Consider the following 21,788-nt stretch of genomic DNA (forward strand, 5'->3'; position numbering starts at 1 on the left):
TAATACATGCTAACTCTAACCCATTTTTAATGTACTTTAATATCTAGACGCACCTATTAAAAATATTTAATAGTAACATTAATTATATATAAGAGTCTTATAATTAAGTTACCCACTATACATCTTTAAATTAATTTTCATCTCTTCTCAAACTTTTTAGATCATTTATTGAAGTAGTAATAACTTTTTAAAAATAATCAATACCTTCTTAATTTTCTGAATGAATAATTATTATAATTTAAATTTTAAGAATTAAAAGGACATTAAATTTCTTCTTATAAACTCCATCCAACACCCGTTTAAATTCTGACATTTTTGGATGATGTGTTTAATTATCTACAAATCTAGCTAGCTATCATATGCCTACGTTGCCTTTATCATGTGTTTAATGCCTATGTCACCTTTTATCATTTCACCACTTACTTCGTCCAGCTCCACGCTCTTATTCTTCCGGTACTATCCACATTCTTTTCTCTCCTTACGTTTTTTCATTCTTTTATTATTTTTGGGTTTTTTACACATTTGAACCGCTCGGCCAAATATAATAACAATCGCAAACTAATATACTAAATATTAATTACATAAAATTTTCCTTATTTTCCTGGTTGTCTTTTGAGCCGAGGGTCTTTCGGAAACAGTCTCCCTACCTTCCAAGGTGGGAGTAAGGTCTGCGTACACTTTACCCTCCCCACACCCCACACCCCACATTGTGGGATTCAACTGGGTATGATGTTGTTGTTGTATTAATTAAGTAAAATATTCTATAGGAAACCGCCTCTTTACACCACAAAGGTAGGAATAGAGTCTTGTACAATTAAAACTACTTGAGAGTCTGACTTCATATTTTAATTTCAAATTAGCGCTTGTTTATGAAATCTCCACAAAATTTCAAATTCAACTTCAAATCATATCTCGAATTATCTAAAAAGTAGGATTCGAATTCCAAATTGTGAATTTTCAATTTTTTAAATGTAAAACTTAATTATAAATTTATATTTTGTAAAAAAAGACTCATAATTTTATATTTTGTAAAAAAATTCATGCTTGACGTGAAGAGATTGTCCGTATTATATAAAAGAATGATATTAAAGAATAGCTAGTTAGTACTATTTTAAATTTTATGAATCACTAGATCTTTGTAAAATTATGTGTATTTAAAAATTTAATTTGTTATAACATGTAATCGTGAGCATTTATTCATAAAAAGAATATGGAGATATGTAATTTATGAATATAGCACCTTAGGATATTCTAATACTATGAACTATGATTTGCTCATTTAGTAAATGATATAAGAGTTGAGAGAAGTTTTAATAACAACAACAACATACCCAATGTAATTCCACAAGTGGAGTCTTGAGAATAGAGTGTACGTAGACCTTATCCCTACAAATTATGAAAATTTCATATTTATGAGAAAAATATAACTTGAAAAATTTAAATTACATATTCAAATAAAATTTTCAATTTCAAGTCGACCTGATTTTAGATCGAAATCATGTTTAAACAGATTCTAAAGGAGAGAGCACGCGCTAAAAAGACGAGAGTGGAGAACGTTTTGTTTTGGGGTTAATAATACGAGGTACTACATGGTGAGAAAGCATTGGTCGATGAGACAAAGGATGGGCCCTACTCCCGTACTCTTGGATTGGACTATTCTGGAAAGTATTTCCTTTTATTGCAATTATTCCAATTTCCTTTTTCTGAAATCAAACTCTACTACCCTTGCTCCTGTGGGCCTGACTCTGCAATTATTTTCTAAATTACCCCCTGTCCACTCCTAATTTACCTTTCTTATTTACCAAATGGTAAAAGCAAGATAAAAACAAGTGCACTGACTGCAAGTCTGCAACCTGGTAATTAAAACGAATCTAGCAGTCAGAAAGAAAATCTAATAAGTGCTTTTTAAATTGTTTATTTTTTTAATAAGTATTTATTTTAAAAAAATAAGGTGTTTGATCAAGCTTTTTCTGTGAGGAAAGAAGAGCCCGTTTGAATGGGCTTATAGCTTTTAACTTATAAGCTAAAAGCATAAGTTAGAAATTTTAACTTATGGCTTTTGGCTTATTCTTACTATTTTGGCTTAAAAATAAGTGTTTAAAAGCACTTTTTTATTTTACTCAAATATTATAAAAAGTTCTTAAAAGTTATTGGCTTAAAAACACATAAAATAAGCCAATCCAAACATGTTCGAATAGCTTTTGGGGAGTAGCAGCTATTTTTTAGAAGCTAAAAAAATAGCCTTTGACTAAAAGCATTTTTTTAAAAAGTATTTTTGAGAAAAATAAATTTAGAAATACTTTTTAAGAGCTTTGCCAAATATTAATTGCTGCTCAAAAGCTTTTTTTAAATCAATTAGTCAAATACAAACTGATTTTAGTCAAAAGTACTTTTTTAAAAAACACTTTTTAAAATAAGCTGATTTTAGAATCTTGGCCGAGCAGGCTATTAGTAAACTATACCTTATTTATTGTTTTTCTCAATAAAAAGATAAAATGAGCTAAAGTGACACTTATTTTGGAGCGGAGGGATTATTAACCTATTGTTATACCTATTTTTGCGTTTGAATCCTAATAGAACTTCGACTTGAAAATAATTTTAAACCATGATATAAAATTAATCGATAAATTCAAAAAAAAAAAAATGAAAAATTTGAACACATGAAATTTACTCATTCCATAGTAGGGCTCCGTTAATGATAAAAGCAAATAAGAGACGGCTAAAGAATAAATGAACGAAATACGTAGCTTGGAGAAAACTTAATTAAACACGAATAATATAGAGACAAACTTAACATTTTCCCCTAAACTTAACATTTTCCCCTAAACACGAAATGTTAATTACAATTGGGAAAAGGGTCAAAAATACCCCTCTACTTTGAAAAAAGGATTAAAAATATCCTCCGAATTTATTTTGGGTCAAAAATACCCCTTCTATCCTTAAAGTTTTCAAATATATCTCTGTCTTGACGGAAATTATCCCTCAAAATAAGCCGAAATTATTTTTTAAACCCGCTCTATCATTTAAACCCGACCCAACTAATAACCCATAAGATCCCCTTAGTCCCCCAATACGTAGGTTTAAAGTTTGAGGGAATTGGGAGAATAAGAGGATCTTATGAGTTATTATTTAATTGGGTCGGGTTTAAATGATGGAACGAGTTTAAAAAATGGTTTCGGGTTATTTTGAGGGATAATTTCCGTCAAGACAGGGGTATATTTGAAAACTTTAAGGATAAAATGGGTATTTTTAACCCAAAATAAATTCGGAGGATATTTTTAGCCCTTTTAGCAAAGTAGAGTGCTATTTTTGACCCTTTGCCCATTACAATTAGCTAAAAAAAAATGTAATTGAGTAGTAAGTCATCCATCAAGTCTTGGTGCTTTCAATTTCCATAAGTGGCAAGTACAAAAAAAAAAACAAAAAGGAAAAAAAAAGAGGTAGGTGATATCATGTATGGAGGGAATGCTTTTCGATTCGGTTAACGTCGGAAAGTTGCGTAAGAAAGAGGTGTTTCTTTCTTTCTTCTTTTGTTCTACATTTTCCAATTTTTTCTTTTCTATTCTTTTCTTTTTTGTTTTTTAACCTTTAGATTCTTTGGCCTATAAGAAAATATCAGATAGATTTTGATACCAGAAAAGTTGCTGGTACAGAGTCTTCCTTTCATCAAAGAGTATAATCAGAAAGGTTAACTATCTTCCTTCATCAAAGGTTAATACATAAACAGACAACACTAAGTAGTATATTATAAATTGGATCTAAAACCAAGAGCAAAAGTATGCAGGAATGATATTCTTTCTTTTAATTCATTTAAGATAGAATGCAACTTGGTGTATCATGTTTGACTTACTTAAAAGAGAATGATATTTTGTTATATGTAACTTTAATTTTTATCTTACCCTTAATGATAACTTTTCTATTTTAATTTGCGTGTCTTACGTTCATTTTTAGTTTATTTTAAAAGAATATCACTTTCTATATTTAGTAAATTTTTAGTTTCAATGTCACAAGACATGTTTATAAAAACCACAAATTCAAAACATATTTTGATATGTTAAATTTAAGATCTTAAGATTAAAAAGTATTTTTATTTCCTGAATTTTTTTTTCCAGCTAAACTAAGATACATAAAATGAAACGAAGTGATTACTGTTGAGAGTCATTACGTAAATAAAAATGTTTTTATTTAATAGTTCAAGTTTTAAGATGAGATAATCACGTAGTACATCAACAACTACTTTTGATACGTTACAAAAGTATTTTTTCTCTTTTTAATATCTGTATGGTATCAAATACCGTCATAAAATGAACGGAAAAGGGTTAGATTTGCAACGGTATTCTAAAAACAAAAAGAGTTACATTTGCTCATCGTTATACTTTTCAACATACATGTCCTTACCGTCCAACTTTTAGCCATATTTCCCCACTAATCCGTTAAATCCTCATAACACCACCTTAATTTTGCTCCGTCGGTTTACCAACCCACCCCCCCCCCCCCCCACACACCCTCCCTCTCTCCCTCCCTCGTCCACAATTAAATCGGATCACCATTTTAAGCCCAAGCAAAACCTGACCCACTAACCAAAATAAGCCCAACTAAATTATTTTGAGACAAGTAGCTAGAGAGAGGGAAAAAAAAAGTTGGGTTGGAGAAATGGCCGGGCATCTAGAACTCGGGGTGCGTGGGTGGGTGGGGTATTTAACGTTGGTGTAGGCTGCTTTCGGGTGATTCTTCCCAAAATAGCCTCGTCTATTTCCTGTATTGGGCAGCTAAAAAGGTGAAATAACACAAACAAGATCTAGTAAAATACTAAGTAGCAGTACTTCTTCTATACTGAGGAGTATAAAATAGAGTAGACATATCCATCATCTCTCTTCTGAAAAAACCTCCCCAACAACTTGACAATATCTCTATAAGTCGTAGGTTTCATATTCTTTCAATATACTCCAGCACAAAAAGTTTCGTTTTTTTCAACATTTCATACATCTCTTTTAGACAAAACGGGCAAAACACATGAGATTATAAATATAGGTTTGGTTGCAACTAAAAACTAGGCATAGCAATAAGAGCTAGCTAGCTAGTATAAAAATTACGGAGACAGTTCATTCTGGTTCTGTCGACAGATCGCCTTTCCTTACAGAAGAAACTAAAAAATGTGGAATTTAAACGATTCTCCGAATCAAAGAATGGAAGATAAATCAGAAGAAGGATGTTATTCTCCTATTGAAGTTGATCCAGATGATGAGAAAGGTAAACAAATCGGATCGGTATCGAATTCAAGTTCATCAGCAGTGGTGGTTGAGGATGGTAATTATTCCGAGGAAGAAGACGGTGAAAAAGGTAAAAAAAAGCGGAGTAATAAAATTTTCGGTTTTTCAATTAACGATGACAACTTCTCATTGGAGAGCGAACCGCGGGTAGTTACACGGCAGTTTTTTCCGGTGGATGATGAGTCAGAAACTGGTACGGGTGCGGGTGCGGGGTCCACGAATTTTCCAAGGGCTCAATGGGCTGGAATTAAGTTTTGTGAATCCGAGTCGCCACTTGACAGTGCGCTAGTGGGTAGCCCAATTGAGGTGGTGTCTCAGCAACAGCCAGTTAAAAAGAGCCGACGTGGACCACGGTCTAGGAGTTCACAGTATCGTGGTGTTACTTTTTACCGGAGGACTGGTCGGTGGGAGTCACACATATGGTTAGTATCAATTTTTTTCTTTAGAGTTTATTTTGTGTGAACTGATGAAATTTTTATATTATCAACTTAAGTTGATTTACAAGGTAATTCTACATATCAAGTTCGATATGTTAACCTTGAGAATAGAGTAAAAAAAAAATACTAGGGTTGATTTCTCAAATCGTTAGTCAACGAACACATATTATCTCATAAAGTCACTTTTTTTCTTTATTTCATTTCCTTCAATAAAGAAAATGAGTTTATGAGATAATACTAATATTAATTAAGTGGGCATCTGAAAAATCAATTCAACTATGACTGATTAATTAGCATATATAACTTAAATTCTTAGCATATATAACTTAAATTCTTTTTCTTTATGTTAGTTCATTCCTTCCACAGAAATTTATCCATACTTATTATAGTTCATGTTCTAATTTGGTTCAGGGATTGTGGGAAACAAGTGTATCTAGGTACGTTTAATTCTTTTTTATCTGAATTGAAGTTTTTAAATTTATGAAGATTCTTTATTGTTGCTGATGTCCTTGAAGATCAATCTGATATTGCTGTGTAGGTGGATTTGATACAGCACATGCAGCAGCTCGGTGAGCCCTTAATTCTTGCATTTTTCTTTGTATTTAATACAAAATAAAATGACTTTCTTGCGAAAATTATTTTGACTTCCGTCACACCAAACATATTCAAAAACAAAAAAGATAAAAATCACTTTTTTTGGAGACTGAAGGTTTGGAATGTGTTACAGTGCATATGATAGGGCAGCAATCAAGTTCCGGGGAGTTGAGGCAGACATAAACTTTACCTTAGAGGATTATGAGGAAGACTTAAAACAGGTATGCAAATTAAATTTGATAAGTTCAACTTATTTGACTTAAACTTATTGTACGTTTTAAATTATGAATTCAGAATTTAAACATTTATAAGAAAATTGATACATGTATATACACATTTATATTTCGTGCCAAAAATATTAAATTCAGTTGAACCCATGAATTTGCATTAGAGTGACAGACACTAAGTAGGCGTTTGACCATAGATACCAAAAATAAATTTACTTTATTTTGAATTTTTTGAAGTTGGAGTTGGAGTTGTGTTTGGCCATAGTTTTTGAAATTGTAGTTTTTGGTAAAATATAGTTGTAAAAAAGTGATTTTTTTTTGAAAAATAAGTTTTTTGAGTTTTTGGTATTCCGGAATACAACTTCAAGTTGTATTTAGAATATTTATGGCCAAACTCCCAACAGTGAAAAGTGAAAAAAAATTCCGGAAAAAAAATGAATAATTTTTATGGCCAAACGGCACCTAAAAGAAAGCATGCGGATGTGTTTTTACTGTGTGTCTGTCTGGTTGGAGTACTTTACTTTCGAGCTTGCCTTATCATCAACAGTATTTTGCTTCACATTTTTTGGTGTCAAAATTTAGTGGACAACATGATGGAAATTGGAAGCAAGTATATAACTGTTTGACATTCTTTTTTTTCTGCATAATTTGTTTACCTTTTTTTGGGGTATGTTGTCACAGATGAGCAATCTAACCAAGGAAGAATTTGTGCATGTACTAAGGAGACAAAGTACTGGTTTTCCTCGAGGAAGCTCCAAGTATAGAGGAGTTACTTTGCACAAATGTGGTAGATGGGAAGCTAGAATGGGACAGTTCTTAGGCAAAAAGTAAAGTTAGAAAAAAAAAAAAAAATCTTATCCTCCTTTTATATTCTCCTAGATGATTGAATAAATTAAATTTTCCAGGAGTGGAATTATTGACCTTTATTTCATTATTGAATTATAATTTTTTGGAACAGGTACGTTTATTTGGGTCTCTTTGATACTGAAGTTGAAGCTGCCAGGTGTGTGGTTGCACTGCCTAGTTATTTTTTTTATTTTTAAAATATTATTATTAAATAGCCTCCATTAATTATTGATATGCAAAGTTACAATTTGAGTTTGGCATCTCAGTTATTCTTATTTCTCTACTACTATTTTAAATGTTTTACATTTTTTGCACTAAAACTACTACTACTAGTAGTCTACTACTACTTTTTTAATGAGGGCTTTAAAATTTTTATTGTTGGGGCTAAAGCTTACACTCTTAATTTTTTTTTCTTCTTTAATAGGGCTTATGATAAAGCTGCTATCAAGTGTAATGGGAAGGAAGCAGTTACCAACTTTGATCGTAGCATTTATGAAAATGAACTTAACACAACTGGTAATTACACTTTTTTTTGCTTGCTAATTTGCATTTGGTCTCAGTATGTTGTGATACTTCAATGTATTTACAATGTCAGTACATCAAAATTAAGACAAAAGCAGATGCAAGGCATTGATAAATGTGCTTTTTCCAGAATCTAGTGATAATGCAGCCGACCACAATCTTGACTTAAGCTTAGGAGGTTCGAGCTCAAAGGAAGGTAGCCGAGAAATGAGGGACAATAATAATAGGGGTCAAAATCCTTCATCTTTGCAATTGGATGTCCATTGGGGCCACCAAGGTTCAAGGCCTAAGGTACATACATAGCATAATGTTTAGCTTAATCTTTTTTTCGTTCCCATTCGGTGTTCGTTATTCGCAATTGGAGTCCGAGTAATCCGGATTCACGCAGCGTAAGGACTATTTATGGAAAAAACGCTCCCTAAAAAGATTTTTTTTTATACTCAGGGCTAGCTTGAATACAAGACCTCTGGTTTAGCTTTATTTTTTTTTATTTTTTTTGGTTTCCCAACTGGTTCGGTACCAGCATTGGGGCGCGACTGATCCGGATTCGCGCCGCATACAGATCACTTAAGGGAGAAACACTCCCTAACAAAAAAATTTCATATTCAGGGCTCAAACTCGAAAACTCTGATTTAGCTTAATTTCTTTGCATTATCTAAAATATACTTTAGGCACTTCATTTTCGACATTTCAAGGTTAGTTTCTGTTCTATAATTTTTTTACGGTTTTCCTTTAAATTGTCGTATATATTGAAATCGGGTATATATAGTCTGACCTTTTTTTGCAGTAGTGCTTGAATATCTTTAATTTACTGACATTTTGTTATACATGTTTTAATTTTCCTTTAGCTACCAAGCTCAATCGGTTTTGATGCCCAAAGAAGAGATGGGTATAATGAAACTGAAACATTGCAGCTGTTGAGCCAAACGCACCTAAATTCTCCAAGCACATTGCATCCAAATATCAATGAAATGCAAAGGTTTGGCCAATTTATTAGACATGGGGAAAATCATATGGTTCAAGTGTATCCGGGGCAGTTCAACTCATATCAAGTGAGTTCCCAAATTATTGCACAATACTCTCTTTGGTCATCTTTAAATGTTGTTTTAACCAATAAAAAATTAGTACATTGCTTTAGGAAACTAAAAATTTACTTAATTGTTTTCTTTTTTCCAAAATCTACGCTTACTTCAATAAATGATCTACTCCATATTGTTGTTAGATCTTTCAACAGTTTCTACTCATTTTGAGGAGACATAAAAAGGTTATTTAACCTTTATGATTAATGTCATTAAATGATTGTCTTTATGATGTCAAAACCTTAAGCAACATTTAAAAATGACCGGAGGGAGTGATACAAATTGTTGTACCGTGTGATCAATCAAATCACCTGGAGAGTAGGTGATATTTTAATTTGGACCTCTTTAGCTCCTCCAAGTTAAACTTTGTGACCACTTTATTCTAAAAAATTAATTTGTTAGAGAAAACACATTTTTAATTACTTTATTATATTATGTATCAACGCAGATACAGACTCCAAGTAGCAGCAATGTGGGCCAAATTGGGGCAACGAGTAATTCTCAAGAATGGTACCCCAATTATCCTCGTCATCATCAAATATTTGCAACTGCTGCAGCATCATCAGGATTCCCCCAGCAGATAATAAGACCTCAAAATTGGTCTCAAAATACTGGCTATCATCAAACTTTCAATAGACCTTCTTGACCATTCACCACCCAAAAAAAAAAAAAAAATGGAATTAGCTACCCGCTAAACTTGCTCGCAGCCAACAGAAATTTATGATAATTCGTTGCTAAATAAGATTAGCTACGGAATTTGTCCGTTAATTTTTTTTTAAGAAGTGATTTTCTCCATGTTGTTTTCTATTCTTTGTAAAGAGTAATGTTGAGATTCTTAATACTCTAGAAAGATAAACAAACAGATTGGTAGCATATGTTAACCAGGGTGTTTGATTGGAGCCAAAAAAAAAAAAAAAAGGGGGGTGGAAGAGGGTTTTGGGAAATTCCAACCCTTTGGAAAAGTAAAGTCTAACCTTTTTTGTATTTTTTGTATTTTTTTTTTTTTTTTTTTTGTTGTTGTTGTATAAAGTCTTATTATTGGTACGAAGTAACTGAGAGCCTTTGGGTTCAATCTTGCACCTCTAAATTTAGTTTTGTCGCCCTGTCTTGTAATTTGTTAACTTTCCTGAAGTTTCTTTTGTTTATTGTTTGCTTATATTTGTCTTTGTTCATTTGACTTGTTAAAAAAAAACCATATTTTCTTAGAAGCTTGTTATCTAATCGAGCAATGGCGGAAAGTGAATCTTCAAAAACACAAACAAATAAAAGCTGTCATATTAATTAGCCTACAATGAAGAAAAAGAAGGAAAAAAACATAAATAGAAGTCCTCCACATAGGAGCTTAAATCCAAAATAAGGAGTGCAATGTGTTTAAATGTGTGAGCAGCCATCTTATCTAAAATTTAAGTTATTATAGAACACATTTTTTATTTTATTTGATATATATTCAACATGCGTCTTCACATGTGAGCTCGATTCTTTCTTATATGTCAAACCCGTGAATGGTGTTTTCTTAATAATAGGTGGCGGTAAGGTCAATTCAAGACTTCTTGTCCGCTTTGATACAATGATGAATTGTGTAACTATTAAGTGCACATTTTAAATACTTAATTAATTGTTTTGCAAGTCGACAAGTAGCATTACAAAAGAATTACTATTTTGTAAGTCCAGAAGATACCTCACTTAAAATGTGGAAGTGTTAACTCGCTCCTAAATTCCCAACACTTCTAAGAGCCTTTCTAATGAGTAATGACTTGCAGGTGATTTATGAGAAACGTTTAAAATATACCAAGTACAACATTGATGAGAAATAGCTAGTTGAGTAACCGGAAAAAAAAAAAAATTTGTACAAACATATTTTGTGTATCTTTTTTTCTGGCCTGTCTCAAAAGTAATAAAACTTTTTATTTGAAAATTTATAATTTAATTTATCATTTTATCCTTATTAACATACTTTTATCCTCACCTTTGTTCCCATTTATGGGAAGGGATTTGGAGCACGAGGGTCGAAACAGTACTTAATTTTGACTATAAATTTGGGTATAGATTCTTCAATTCAAAATTTTTAAAATAAATTTTTACATATTGAAAACTACACGAAAAATACTAAAAGTCAACATAGCTAATGATTTAATATATATATATATATATTAAATGAGAAAACTATAATCAAAGAAAAACGGTTTGACTATCCAAACAATAACTCTTTCACGTAAAATGGAACAGAGAGAGCAGCTATTAGGCTCCTGAAATACTTAAGCATAAATCTAATGTTACATTTGGTATATGTTATAAAATTTTATTTTTTAATTAAATTCTGTACAATGAAATGTCACAGTCGTCGGTGTTCTTTGATTAGTTCTCATGACTAAAAGCAGTCAGACATGGCTATTATCGTGAGAGTTGAGAGGGACTTAACCTAAACCCTAAAGGACATATAATTAAAATGAAACTGTGTGTACCATCTAATAGAGTATTTAATTACTTGTACTACATCTTTCCTCTAATAGTATTTCCCACTGGGAATATAGTACTAGGTAAGAGAAAAAAATATCTTGATGCTTGTGCTTAAGCCCTAATTAGCATTATGATTAAAATAATAGATCCAGATGTGGAACATTGATTTTCTAACTTAACAATTTGATAATCTAGCTGGTTGATGGATGATTTAAATATTGAGGTGCATTTTCATCATCTAGGGCGTCATCATCGATTTTAATATATATAGCCAAATATTATAGCCCTCTCCTTTTTTGTTTATTTCCGTTATTATAGTCCTACGATTATTTATTGGTTAAACAGTGTGTTGTCATTTAATGATTATATAATATATTATAAAATAGATACGAAAAGGTTTCGATATTATTCGCTGTGATTTTAAATTCAGTTAAAAAGAATCATACCTTTATTCCTTTATATATTGAAAAATAAAACAAATGTATATTTGAAAATATTACTTGATTAATGAATATTGTTAGGTAGGCACTAATTCTAGTTGCTTCTATGTTGATTTGGTGATTAGGTTGATTTATTTTATTCGTAATGATTTACAATATGGTCCTCATCCTCAAAATTATTGTGGTCCAAACCATTTTACTTCTCTTGTGCTTCTCGGAATAGCTTCTCGGAATAAGAGATACTTCCTCAGCGTTCTACGTATTAAAAAAACAATTTAGAACACAAGATCTCTAAAAGATCAATCAGGTCTATTTATGCAAATCTTATTTTTTCTTATTTGAGTAAGAGATTATTTTCATGGCTTAAATGTAATCCCACGACAATAATTTATAATGTTGGGTTAAACCTTTCTTTCATGAACGTTCTATGATATACTAACGGAAAAGACAATAAAAACCCCCTCAGACTTGTTTCGAATTTTAAGTAGGCGTTTGGCCACAAAAATCAAATATTTTACTTTAGTTGGAACTTTTGAGATTCGAGTTCAAGATGGAGTTGTGTTTGGTTATACTTTTTACAAAGAATATTTGATTGTTTGAATGTATTTTCTTAAAAACATGAAATACGATTTATACCCTTAATTTATAAAAAACTAGCAAAACCACCCAACTTGATTAATATAACTAAAACATACAACAAAATCTGCTCTAAAAGAGTAATATCTCAAAATAAATAGTCAAATAATGTCATAAATTGGATTCCACTTTTTTTTTTTGAAGTAAAACAAAATTGCTCACTAATTCAAATGTCATGATTAAATTGAAATGGGGTCGTTTTTATAATAACCAAAATTTAGGGGGAAAAATAAAAAGTGAGATGGAAAAAAGTGAAAACAGGTTTTGACGTGTTTCCCAAATTCCAACTGCAACTTTAAGTTGTATTTAGAATTTTCATGACCAAATATTGATCTCAAATAAAATGAAAATATTTTTCAAAAAAAACCTGAATAATTCTCATAACCAAACAACTCCTTACCTACTTTAATTTTACAGAGATATTTTGAATGCCAAAATTAGAAAAAGAAAAACGAAACAGTTTGAAGGAGAAAAAAATAAAGGAGCCAATCTCTTGCAAGGTTGGTTTAGGAAACAGAGGACTGGAGTTGAGACTGGTGTTAGATTCTTTCCTTTACATAGGATCCACGAAGCACTGCATAAGTCTGCAAAGGTGTAGAAGGAAACTTTTATTCATTTTTTTGGTCATGTGGAACAGTTTCTTTTATTTTTACTACAGCAGTTCTTTTTTTCACTTTCATTATAACCCCTAACCACTCCACCAGTCACCAACACAACTTATGTAACATAAGTAAAGCGAGCAGTTCTTTTGGATGGGTTTAAAAAAAGTAGCTTATAAGCTATTTTCGAACTTAAGGTTTTTAGATAAGTTTAAACGGACTCAATTATTTTTTTGACTTATTTTAAGACAAAATAGCTTATAATTTGTCAGCCCAAACACTCAAAAAAAAAGCCGAAAACTCGCTTATAAAGTTCGTTTTTAGCAACTTATAAGCCAATCCAAACGGGCTTAAAGTCAATCCAATTCACGTGAGAAAAAGGGGGAGGGAGAGGCGAGAGAGAGGATCACCTTTTTTTTTGGGGGGGTGGGGGCGGAGTCGCTGTTTCAGGAGTCCGGAACCAAAATGAGCCAATAAAAACCCAAGTGAACCAAAATACCAAAAAAAAAAAAAAAAATTGGTACAAAAGTACCTTTAGCGTAGTATTTACTGCGCTAAAGCACTTAATTGTAACGACACCGTTAAGTGCTTTACCGATACCACTTCTATCACGACCCTCGCCGATGAGTCATGACGAGTGCTTGAGTCCTACTTGTCAGACACTCTCATACCTGTACCTGGATCTTACTGAATAAAAGTGTGGCCCATAAATGACTCATAACTAAACTATAAGGATCTTCCTCTCTCTCCTTTAGCGCAGTAAAATACTGCGCTATAGAAGTCCCTATTTTCCTAAAACAGCCTCTAATTACATTTTCACACTTTTTTTACGTACTTTAGCCGTATATTAATCATGCTTTGAGACTTCGAAACTTCAATAATTTATATAGAACCCTACTTATTTTTGTGCGATTAATAAGGTAGGCTCAATACATCAAGGATACGCAAAAATTTGAATTGTCGTTTTAGTGGATGAAAAGTGCTCGAAGTCCATTTTTGTCTGAAGACTTGTAGTCCTTAGCTTTACGTTATTTATGTTTTAGGATTTCATTTTATTTTTAAATTAATGCTTAACTTTATTTCGAATGGGTCACGTTTTTATTTATTATCAATTTAGGATGTGACACTCTATAAATAATAATAAAGACTAACATAATATTTATAAATTTAAATAGAAACGCTTTAAATATACAATATTTACTTAAACTGTACAAGATTATTGTATATACTAGTGGGTCCCACATGTATTATGCCGGAGTCTATCCTAGGCCTAAGGCTCATACCATCCCCACCGCCCTCGCCATCGTCTCCATCGCCCTTTTTTCTCTTAATAACTGGGCGCTCCAAGTCATGATCATCTCCTCTTCCCCTCGCCCTTGCGCCCTTGACTATAACGTGCTTCTTCTTGGGATCTAGTCCCGCTGGCATGCTCAGAACCTCAGGTTGAGCTGGGTCTGGAAACTGGACCTCTTTCTCGTCGGGAGTTGCCACCGCAGGCGCCGAAGGATGAACCTTAAAAATATATAATAATTAGTACCATTTCTTATTTATTCAACTGAATATATTAACGTTTGTTGAATAATCAAACCTGTGTATCAACGGGCGCCTGAGTAAGCTCTTGAGGTGGGTTTGTAGGCGTCTGAGATGGGTCTGGTGCTGAATATGATGTAGTCTCCTGGACGAGATGCTGTTCGAGGTCCAAATAAAGGTTAAAAAAATTAAGTTAATATTCACCTTATATTGAATAAAATTGATTTTAAGTAAAAAGCTTACCTGTGGCTCGATAGTCTCATGAGAAGACACCTCTGCCTCGGCAGACTCATGAGAAGGCTCCTGAATTGGTCGCTCTTATGGACCCACTGGCGCCGAATCCTATATATATATATATATATATATATATATATTGTTACATCTTGGAAATTTCCCGTTAGCGTACAGTGAGTAGACTAACGAAGGGTACGATGTATACGATGTTTTGATAAGTAAGAAATAGCCTTTAATGGTCCTAATTAAGATTTCCAAATACATTCGAGGTAAGAGAAGAAAGTTGTTAGGGAAAGTGAGTCATATGTTGTGTGTCGGGCAAGAATTACGAGTATCGAATTAATGGCGTTCTAATGATGCTTTGGGAAAAAGTTATAACGTCCCTTAGATTGATGAAGAAGTGTTAAACAAGTGTTCGGAAGGTTCCATAAGGATTGGAGATCAAACGAACGACGGAGAACATTTCAGGAAAAAGGAGTTATACGACCGACTTATACAGTCCGTATAACATTATACGATCCGTATAAGGGGGCCGTATAACACCTAGCAGAGATGATGTCTGGACAGTGGTGAACCACGACCACTTATACGAATCGTGAAATGTTCCACGGACCGTATAAGTGTCCGTAGAAGTCCCGACGAGCTGAATAAGTTCAGTTATATAAATGTGTTCCCACTTCATTTATTTCATTTTCCCACATTCCTTCATCTCTCTCAAGACCTCTAGAAGGTTCCATATATTTCATCCACAAGAAAACAAAGGAGAACAAAGATCAGTATCAAGAATTTAAGTGAATCAAGTGTATGAAATTCATCAAAGTTCATCCAAGCCAAGAAATTTCGAAGGAAGTGAATTAGGGTTTTGGGTGCTAGAAGAGTATTGCCACTCAAGGCTTGTTCCTACAATATCTAAGGTAAGACTTATGATCTTTTCATGTTGTTTAAGGTCTTGAGAAGTTGAAACACTTGGATTATAGAAGAATATAGAAAGTGGGTCATAAATGCAAGAATAGTGTCGTTGTTGAGTAGTAGTTGGAATGAATCATGGACATGGATATGTTATGATTATAAGTAGATTGTGAATGGTATGTAGAACATAGAATGAGTAGTATATGTGAAGAAATATGATAATGAACTATGATCATGATTTTGGAGAATTAAAGGGAAATTGTGAAATGCGAATAATGTAAATGAATGATGATTGTTGTTATGAGTGTTTGGGAATTGATATGGAATATGGAGGAAGTAGTATAAACAAAGGAAATGCTGCCCAATTTTCTCTAGCTTTAGTAAACACGTTCTTACAATTGTTTGGCTAATGTCGATACGAATTCTCTTGAAGGTAGAACGTGTGCATTAAAGGAGAACGAGCAAGCAATAGAATAGTTAAATGACAAAGGTATGTAAGGCTAAACCTTTCTTTCCAAGGCACGAGTCTTATAGCATGATTTTCCTCCTTCTTCAAGAATTTCCTATATTCCGGAAACTAAGAGCCTATGTTCATGAATAGCCATATGAGATAAGAGATACATTACGAATACGACAATGATAATGATGAGCTTAAATCTAAAGATTCTAGAGTTCATGATATGATGTTCCTACAAAGCTAATGGTGTTAACCATGATCTAATGATGTTTTCCTTATGTGCACTCACCTTAAAACGTTAGTCCCTCCAAGGTGAGATATAACGATTATGATCACTCCATAAAGTAATCGGGGGTTCACGACCTTATGTCACCCCGACATAGCTACAGTTTCCTTCAAGTTCCAATGTATGTTTTGATGATAAATATATAATGATGCTAAGTTATGATAAGTCTATGATATGCACGATGATATCTTTCCACCGTGCCTAAATGGCCGGACATGTCACCGCTAAGGCGGGCTGCTTGTGATTCCACCGTGCCTAAATGGCTGGACATGTCACCGCTACGGCGGGCTGCTATGGTTTCACCGCGCCTGGAAGGCCTGACACGATCACCACTAGTGGGCTGCGTATAAGGGTTACCCGGACGCGGGTTAACGATGATGATGTATGTATGATAAGATGATGTATATGCTATGGTAACTCATATGATATGCTACGTATGATATGTATAAAATGTATCCATTCAAAGAGTGCACAGGTCATGTCTTAATCTTATGCCTTATGATTTCTCTATTATGTTCATTTCATTCATGCCTTACATACTCAGTACAATGTTCGTACTGACGTCCGTTTTCTTTGGACGCTGTGTTCATGTCCACAGGTAGACAGGGAGGTGATCCAGACTCGTAGGAGCTATTAGCTGATTGAGAGCACTCCATTTTCCGGAGGTGCCATTGATTATTATTTTGGTATATATATATATATATATGTATGTATGTTTTGGGCATGACGGGGTCCTGTCCCGTCTATATATCTAGTACTCTAGTAGAGGCTCGTGGATACGCAGTGTGGGTAGTATGGTCTCACAAGTTTATTATTTTATATGTATATATATTATTTTGATAGGCGAAGGGCTTATGTATATAAAGTAAATATGTTCCAATGATAATAGTTTTCCATGATTATGTGCATAACAAATATGAATGAGAGCAGATAAGTAATAGTACTCTAGTAGAGGCTCGTAGATACGTAGTGTGGGTAGTATGGTCTCACAAGTTTCTTATTGTATATGTATATATATTATTTTGATAGGCGAAGGGCTTATGTATATAAAGTGAATATGTTCCAATGATAATAGTTTTCCATGATTATGTGCATAAGAAATATGAATGAGAGCAGATAAGTAATAGAGTGAGTGGTGCTCGGTGGTTAGCCCCGGGTGCCCGTCATGGCCCTAGTCGGGTCGTGACAAAAGTGGTATCAGAGCAGTTCAGTCCTAGAAAGTGTCTACGAGCCGTGTCTAGTAGAGTCTTGTTTATGATGTGTTGTGTGCCACGCTAATAAACAGAAGGCTACAGGGCATTGAGGAAAAATGACCATGTTTCTTCTTATGAGATCGTGCGATAGAGCCGTGTATAAGATTTAATCCTCCCTAATAAATATGCTATGATTTCAGAAGTGCTGCCAAAGGGAAAAGCTAAAGCCGCCCAGAAGGGCAAGACTACGATGAAAATGCGGGCAGAAAGAGAGCCGCCAATGAATGTAGATGAGGGTGAATCGCATAATGAGGCTCCATCTAATGCTTCTTCCACCCCGCCTATTACAGAAGAGCAAGAAGGGGCTTCAGCTCCAGCTCCTATGCCTCTAGTTCCTCTACCGGCTACTTCGGGTCAACAAGTGACCGAAGCTATTCAATTATTGACCCAGTTAGTTGCCGCTCAGGCACAGCGGCAGAATGCGGGCCCAAGTGATTGGTCAGCTAGTACCAGAGCCCCTGATTTTATGAGTTTAAATCCTTCGGAGTTATTTGGGTCAAAGCTGGATGAAGACCCGCAGGGCTTTATTGATGAGATGTTGAGGACATTGAAGATTATTCATGCCTCCGAAACTGAATCCGTGGAGTTAGCATCTTATAAACTCCGAGATGTGGCGGTATTGTGGTATAATAATTGTATAGCATCGAGAAAAGAGAATGCGCCTCCTCCCGTTTGGTAAGAATTTGTAAACGCCTTCATCCGTCATTATTTGCCACCCGAGGTCCGCCGAGCTAGAGCGGATCGATTCCTAAATTTTAAACAAGAAAATATGAGTGCCCGGGAGTATAGCCTTCAATTTAATTCCTTGGCTAGATATGTCCTAACTATGGTGGCCGATATGGGCGATAGGGTGCATAGATTTATGAGTGGCTTAGGGCTACATTTATTCAAGGATTGTTTGACGGCCTCGTTGCAAGATGGGATGGATATTTCCCGCATTCAAGCTCATGCTCAGAATCTAGAAGGACAACAACATCCGCAGAGGGGTGATCATGATAGTGATAGGGGGCAGAGTAAGAGGGCCAGATCTATGGGCACAGGCAGTGATTACAGAGAGGGATCAAGACAGACACATTCTAGACACTCAGGCCAGTCGGTGACTAGTGCACCTCCCCGATTTACGGGCGAGGATTTGATCGCTCCATTCTTTCGGGACGGGGGTCGAGTTGGAGAGCTTCTGGTTCCCAGTTTGGGGGTGATTATAGTCAGAGGAGACCACCGGTTCCCCGATGCAGCCAGTGCAGAAAATTACACTCGAGGCCATGTCGTCAGGGCACAGATGCTTGTTATATTTGTGGACGGACTGGACACTTGATGCTTGATTGTCCTTCGAGGTATGGTAGAGGTGGGGTTCAGCCCACAGGATCGATAGTCGGCTCCTCTTCGGCGCGCCGGCGGGCGGACTCCCGCATTCCGGCGAGGCCGAGGTAGAGGCCGAGGGGGAGCATCTACTTCAGGTGCCACACAGCCCCACATATATGCTTTAGCCGGACGACAGGATCTCGAGTCCTCCCCGGATGTGGTTACAGGTAAATTGTCCGTATTTTCCCATGATGTGTATGCATTGATAGATCTGGGTTCTACCTTATCTTATATTACTCCGTATGTTGCTGGTCATATTGGGGTGAAACCCGAGCCGATTAAACCTTTTGAGGTATCTACTCCGGTTGGTGATCCCGTGATAGCTAGACAAGTGTACAAAATTGCATAATTGTGATATGTGACTGCCAAACTAAAGTCGATTTAGTTGAGCTGAAAATGCTAGATTTCGATGTAATTATGGGTATGGATTGGTTGGCCTCATGCTATGCTAATGTTGATTGCCGAATGAAAGTAGTTTGATTTCAATTTCCGGGAGAGCCCGTGCTTGAATGGAAAGGTAATACAGCATCCCCAAGAGGTAGGTTTATTTCCTACCTTAAGGCAAGAAAGATGATAGCCAAGGGCTATATCTATCACTTAGTCCGAGTTCATGACACCAAAGCAAAGTCGCCAACTTTCCAATCCGTTCCGGTAGTGAATGAATTTTCGGATGTATTTCCAGATGAACTTCCAAGCCTTTCTCATTTCCAGATGAACTTCCAAGCCTTTCTCCAGAAAGAGAAATTGATTTCGCTATTGATGTGTTGCCGGATACCGATCCCATTTCTATTCCTCCTTACCGAATGGCTCCGGCAGAATTGAAAGAGCTAAAGGCACAATTGAAAGATTTGCTGGAGAAGGGGTTTATTAGACCCGCTTCATCACCGTGGGAGCGCCCGTCCTATTTGTGAGAAAGAAAGATGGCTCCCTACGAATGTGCATTGATTACAGGCAGTTGAATAAGGTGACGATCAAGAACAAATATCCTTTTCCGAGAATTGATGATTTATTCGATTAGCTACAAGGTGCCAAGTGGTTTTCCAAAATATACTTGAGGTCGGGTTATCATCAAGTGAGGGTTCGAGAAGAAGATATTCCTAAGACTGCTTTCAGAACGAGATATGGCCATTATGAATTCTGGGTTATGTCATTTGGGTTAATTAACGCCCCGGCAGTGTTCATGAATCTGATGAATAATGTATTCAGGCCTCTCTTGGATCTATTTGTAATAGTATTCATTGATGACATTACGGTATACTCTCGCACGAATCGAACGTGCGATCATTTACGTATTGTTCTTGGAGTTCTTCGAACTCGAGAATTATATGCAAAATTCTCAAAGTGCGAGTTTTGGCTGAATTCTGTGACATTTCTGGGTCATGTTATTTCAGATGATGGCATTAGAGTTGACACTCAGAAAATTGAAGCTGTGAAGACTTGGCCAAGGCCTACGATGCCTACAGAAGTTCGTAGTTTTCTGGGATTGGTAGGTTATTATAGAAGATTCGTAGAGGGCTTTTCATCTATTTCAGCCCCATTGACGAAGCTAACCCAGAAGTCAGCTAAATTTCAGTGGAATGATGCTTGTGAGCGTAGTTTCCAAGAGCTGAAGGACAGATTTGTTATATCTCGCATTTTGTACATTTGGATATTCCGAGTTAATGGCGGGAAGTTAAGGACAAGGTTACAATTTTTTTTTAGAATGCATAAGTTGCATATTCATCTTTTATTGGATAGGGAGCATTAAGGGTAAATTTGGAATAAGGAGAATTAAGGGCTAAGAGTGGAAACAAAATATTTCATGAAGTGGCCAAATAGCCAAAGTGGCCGTGGGCCCCACCCTAACTTGGCCAATATTTTCATGCCATGAAATGGCACATGTGTACACTACATATTTGTGGGAGCCAAGTATAGGTACATGTGGGTACAAGTAATGAAGCAAGACTTATTCATCTTTCTACAACCTTAGAAATTTCTAGAAAATTGGAGAAAATTGGAGAAAAAAAGAAGAAGAAGGAGAAGATGGCACATGACATGACCATGTGCTCCTATATATATATATATATATATATATATATATATATATATATATATATATATAGGTGATGACCACATAAGGCATATTCATCTTTCCAATTCAAGAAACTTGAGAGAAAAAGAAAAGAAGAGAGAGAGGGAGTTCGGCCATGAGATGGCCGAACATAGTCCATGGAAATTGAAAGAGAAAAATTATTTTCTCCTTGTCTCTCTACTAATTGGAAGGTCCTCCACAACGTGGAGTAGTCGTTGGAACAAGAAAACCATTCGTTTTAGCTATAGAGGATCCTAGCCGAGTGGAAGAATTGAAAAGAAAAGGTAAGATTCAATCCTCCTTTACATGTTTTATGGATGGTTGTGTGTGTTGTGCTATGTTGAAACGGATGAAATCCATGAAGTTATGGTATGGTAGTTGTGGCCGTGCATACATGTTGGGTTGAGTAAGAATGATGAATTAAATTACTTGGTATTTTAGTTGTTGTTGTTATGGATTATGTGATGAAAATGAAGGTTTGATGACTCAAATGGAAATCGTAATTGTTGTGGGCTGATTTAGAACATAATGTGATTTTAATATAGTTGCTTGAATTGATGAAAATGATAATGCTAACAT

At 34.9% G+C, this 21,788-nt stretch overlaps 1 protein-coding gene and 1 long non-coding RNA gene across 2 annotated transcripts in view; one reads left to right on the forward strand and one right to left on the reverse strand.

The window, feature by feature from the left end:
- The first annotated feature begins 4,717 nt into the window (after positions 1-4,717).
- On the forward strand, positions 4,718-10,147 carry LOC132038650 (floral homeotic protein APETALA 2-like). The gene is made up of 10 exons (XM_059429334.1): positions 4,718-5,692; positions 6,119-6,144; positions 6,246-6,276; positions 6,435-6,522; positions 7,210-7,355; positions 7,487-7,531; positions 7,799-7,890; positions 8,027-8,187; positions 8,745-8,948; positions 9,424-10,147. Exons 1-10 carry the CDS (start codon positions 5,154-5,156, stop codon positions 9,619-9,621), a joined length of 1,530 nt encoding a protein of 509 aa, XP_059285317.1. The 5' UTR covers positions 4,718-5,153; the 3' UTR covers positions 9,622-10,147.
- A 4,169-nt stretch (positions 10,148-14,316) lies between these two features.
- The window catches only part of LOC132037671 (uncharacterized), a 30,403-nt gene continuing 22,931 nt past the window's right edge, over positions 14,317-21,788 (reverse strand). Inside the window, exons 3-4 of the long non-coding RNA XR_009409960.1 lie at positions 14,881-14,979; positions 14,317-14,794 (exon numbers count right to left, since the gene is read on the reverse strand). This is a non-coding gene — a long non-coding RNA (uncharacterized LOC132037671). The remainder of the gene's footprint in view (positions 14,795-14,880; positions 14,980-21,788) is intronic.

This window comes from Lycium ferocissimum, chromosome 11, assembly GCF_029784015.1.
Source record: "Lycium ferocissimum isolate CSIRO_LF1 chromosome 11, AGI_CSIRO_Lferr_CH_V1, whole genome shotgun sequence".
Lineage (NCBI taxonomy): Eukaryota > Viridiplantae > Streptophyta > Magnoliopsida > Solanales > Solanaceae > Lycium > Lycium ferocissimum.

What these genes read in the sequence shown, in the direction of transcription:
- LOC132038650 (XM_059429334.1), top strand. Translation starts at nt 5,154, where the DNA reads ATGTGGAATTTAAACGATTCTCCGAATCAAAGAATGGAAGATAAATCA. An exon ending in CGGTGGGAGTCACACATATG is followed by an intron (nt 5,693 to 6,118) that starts GTTAGTATCAAT and finishes AATTTGGTTCAG; the next exon opens with GGATTGTGGGAAACAAGTGT. An exon ending in ATGAGGAAGACTTAAAACAG is followed by an intron (nt 6,523 to 7,209) that starts GTATGCAAATTA and finishes ATGTTGTCACAG; the next exon opens with ATGAGCAATCTAACCAAGGA.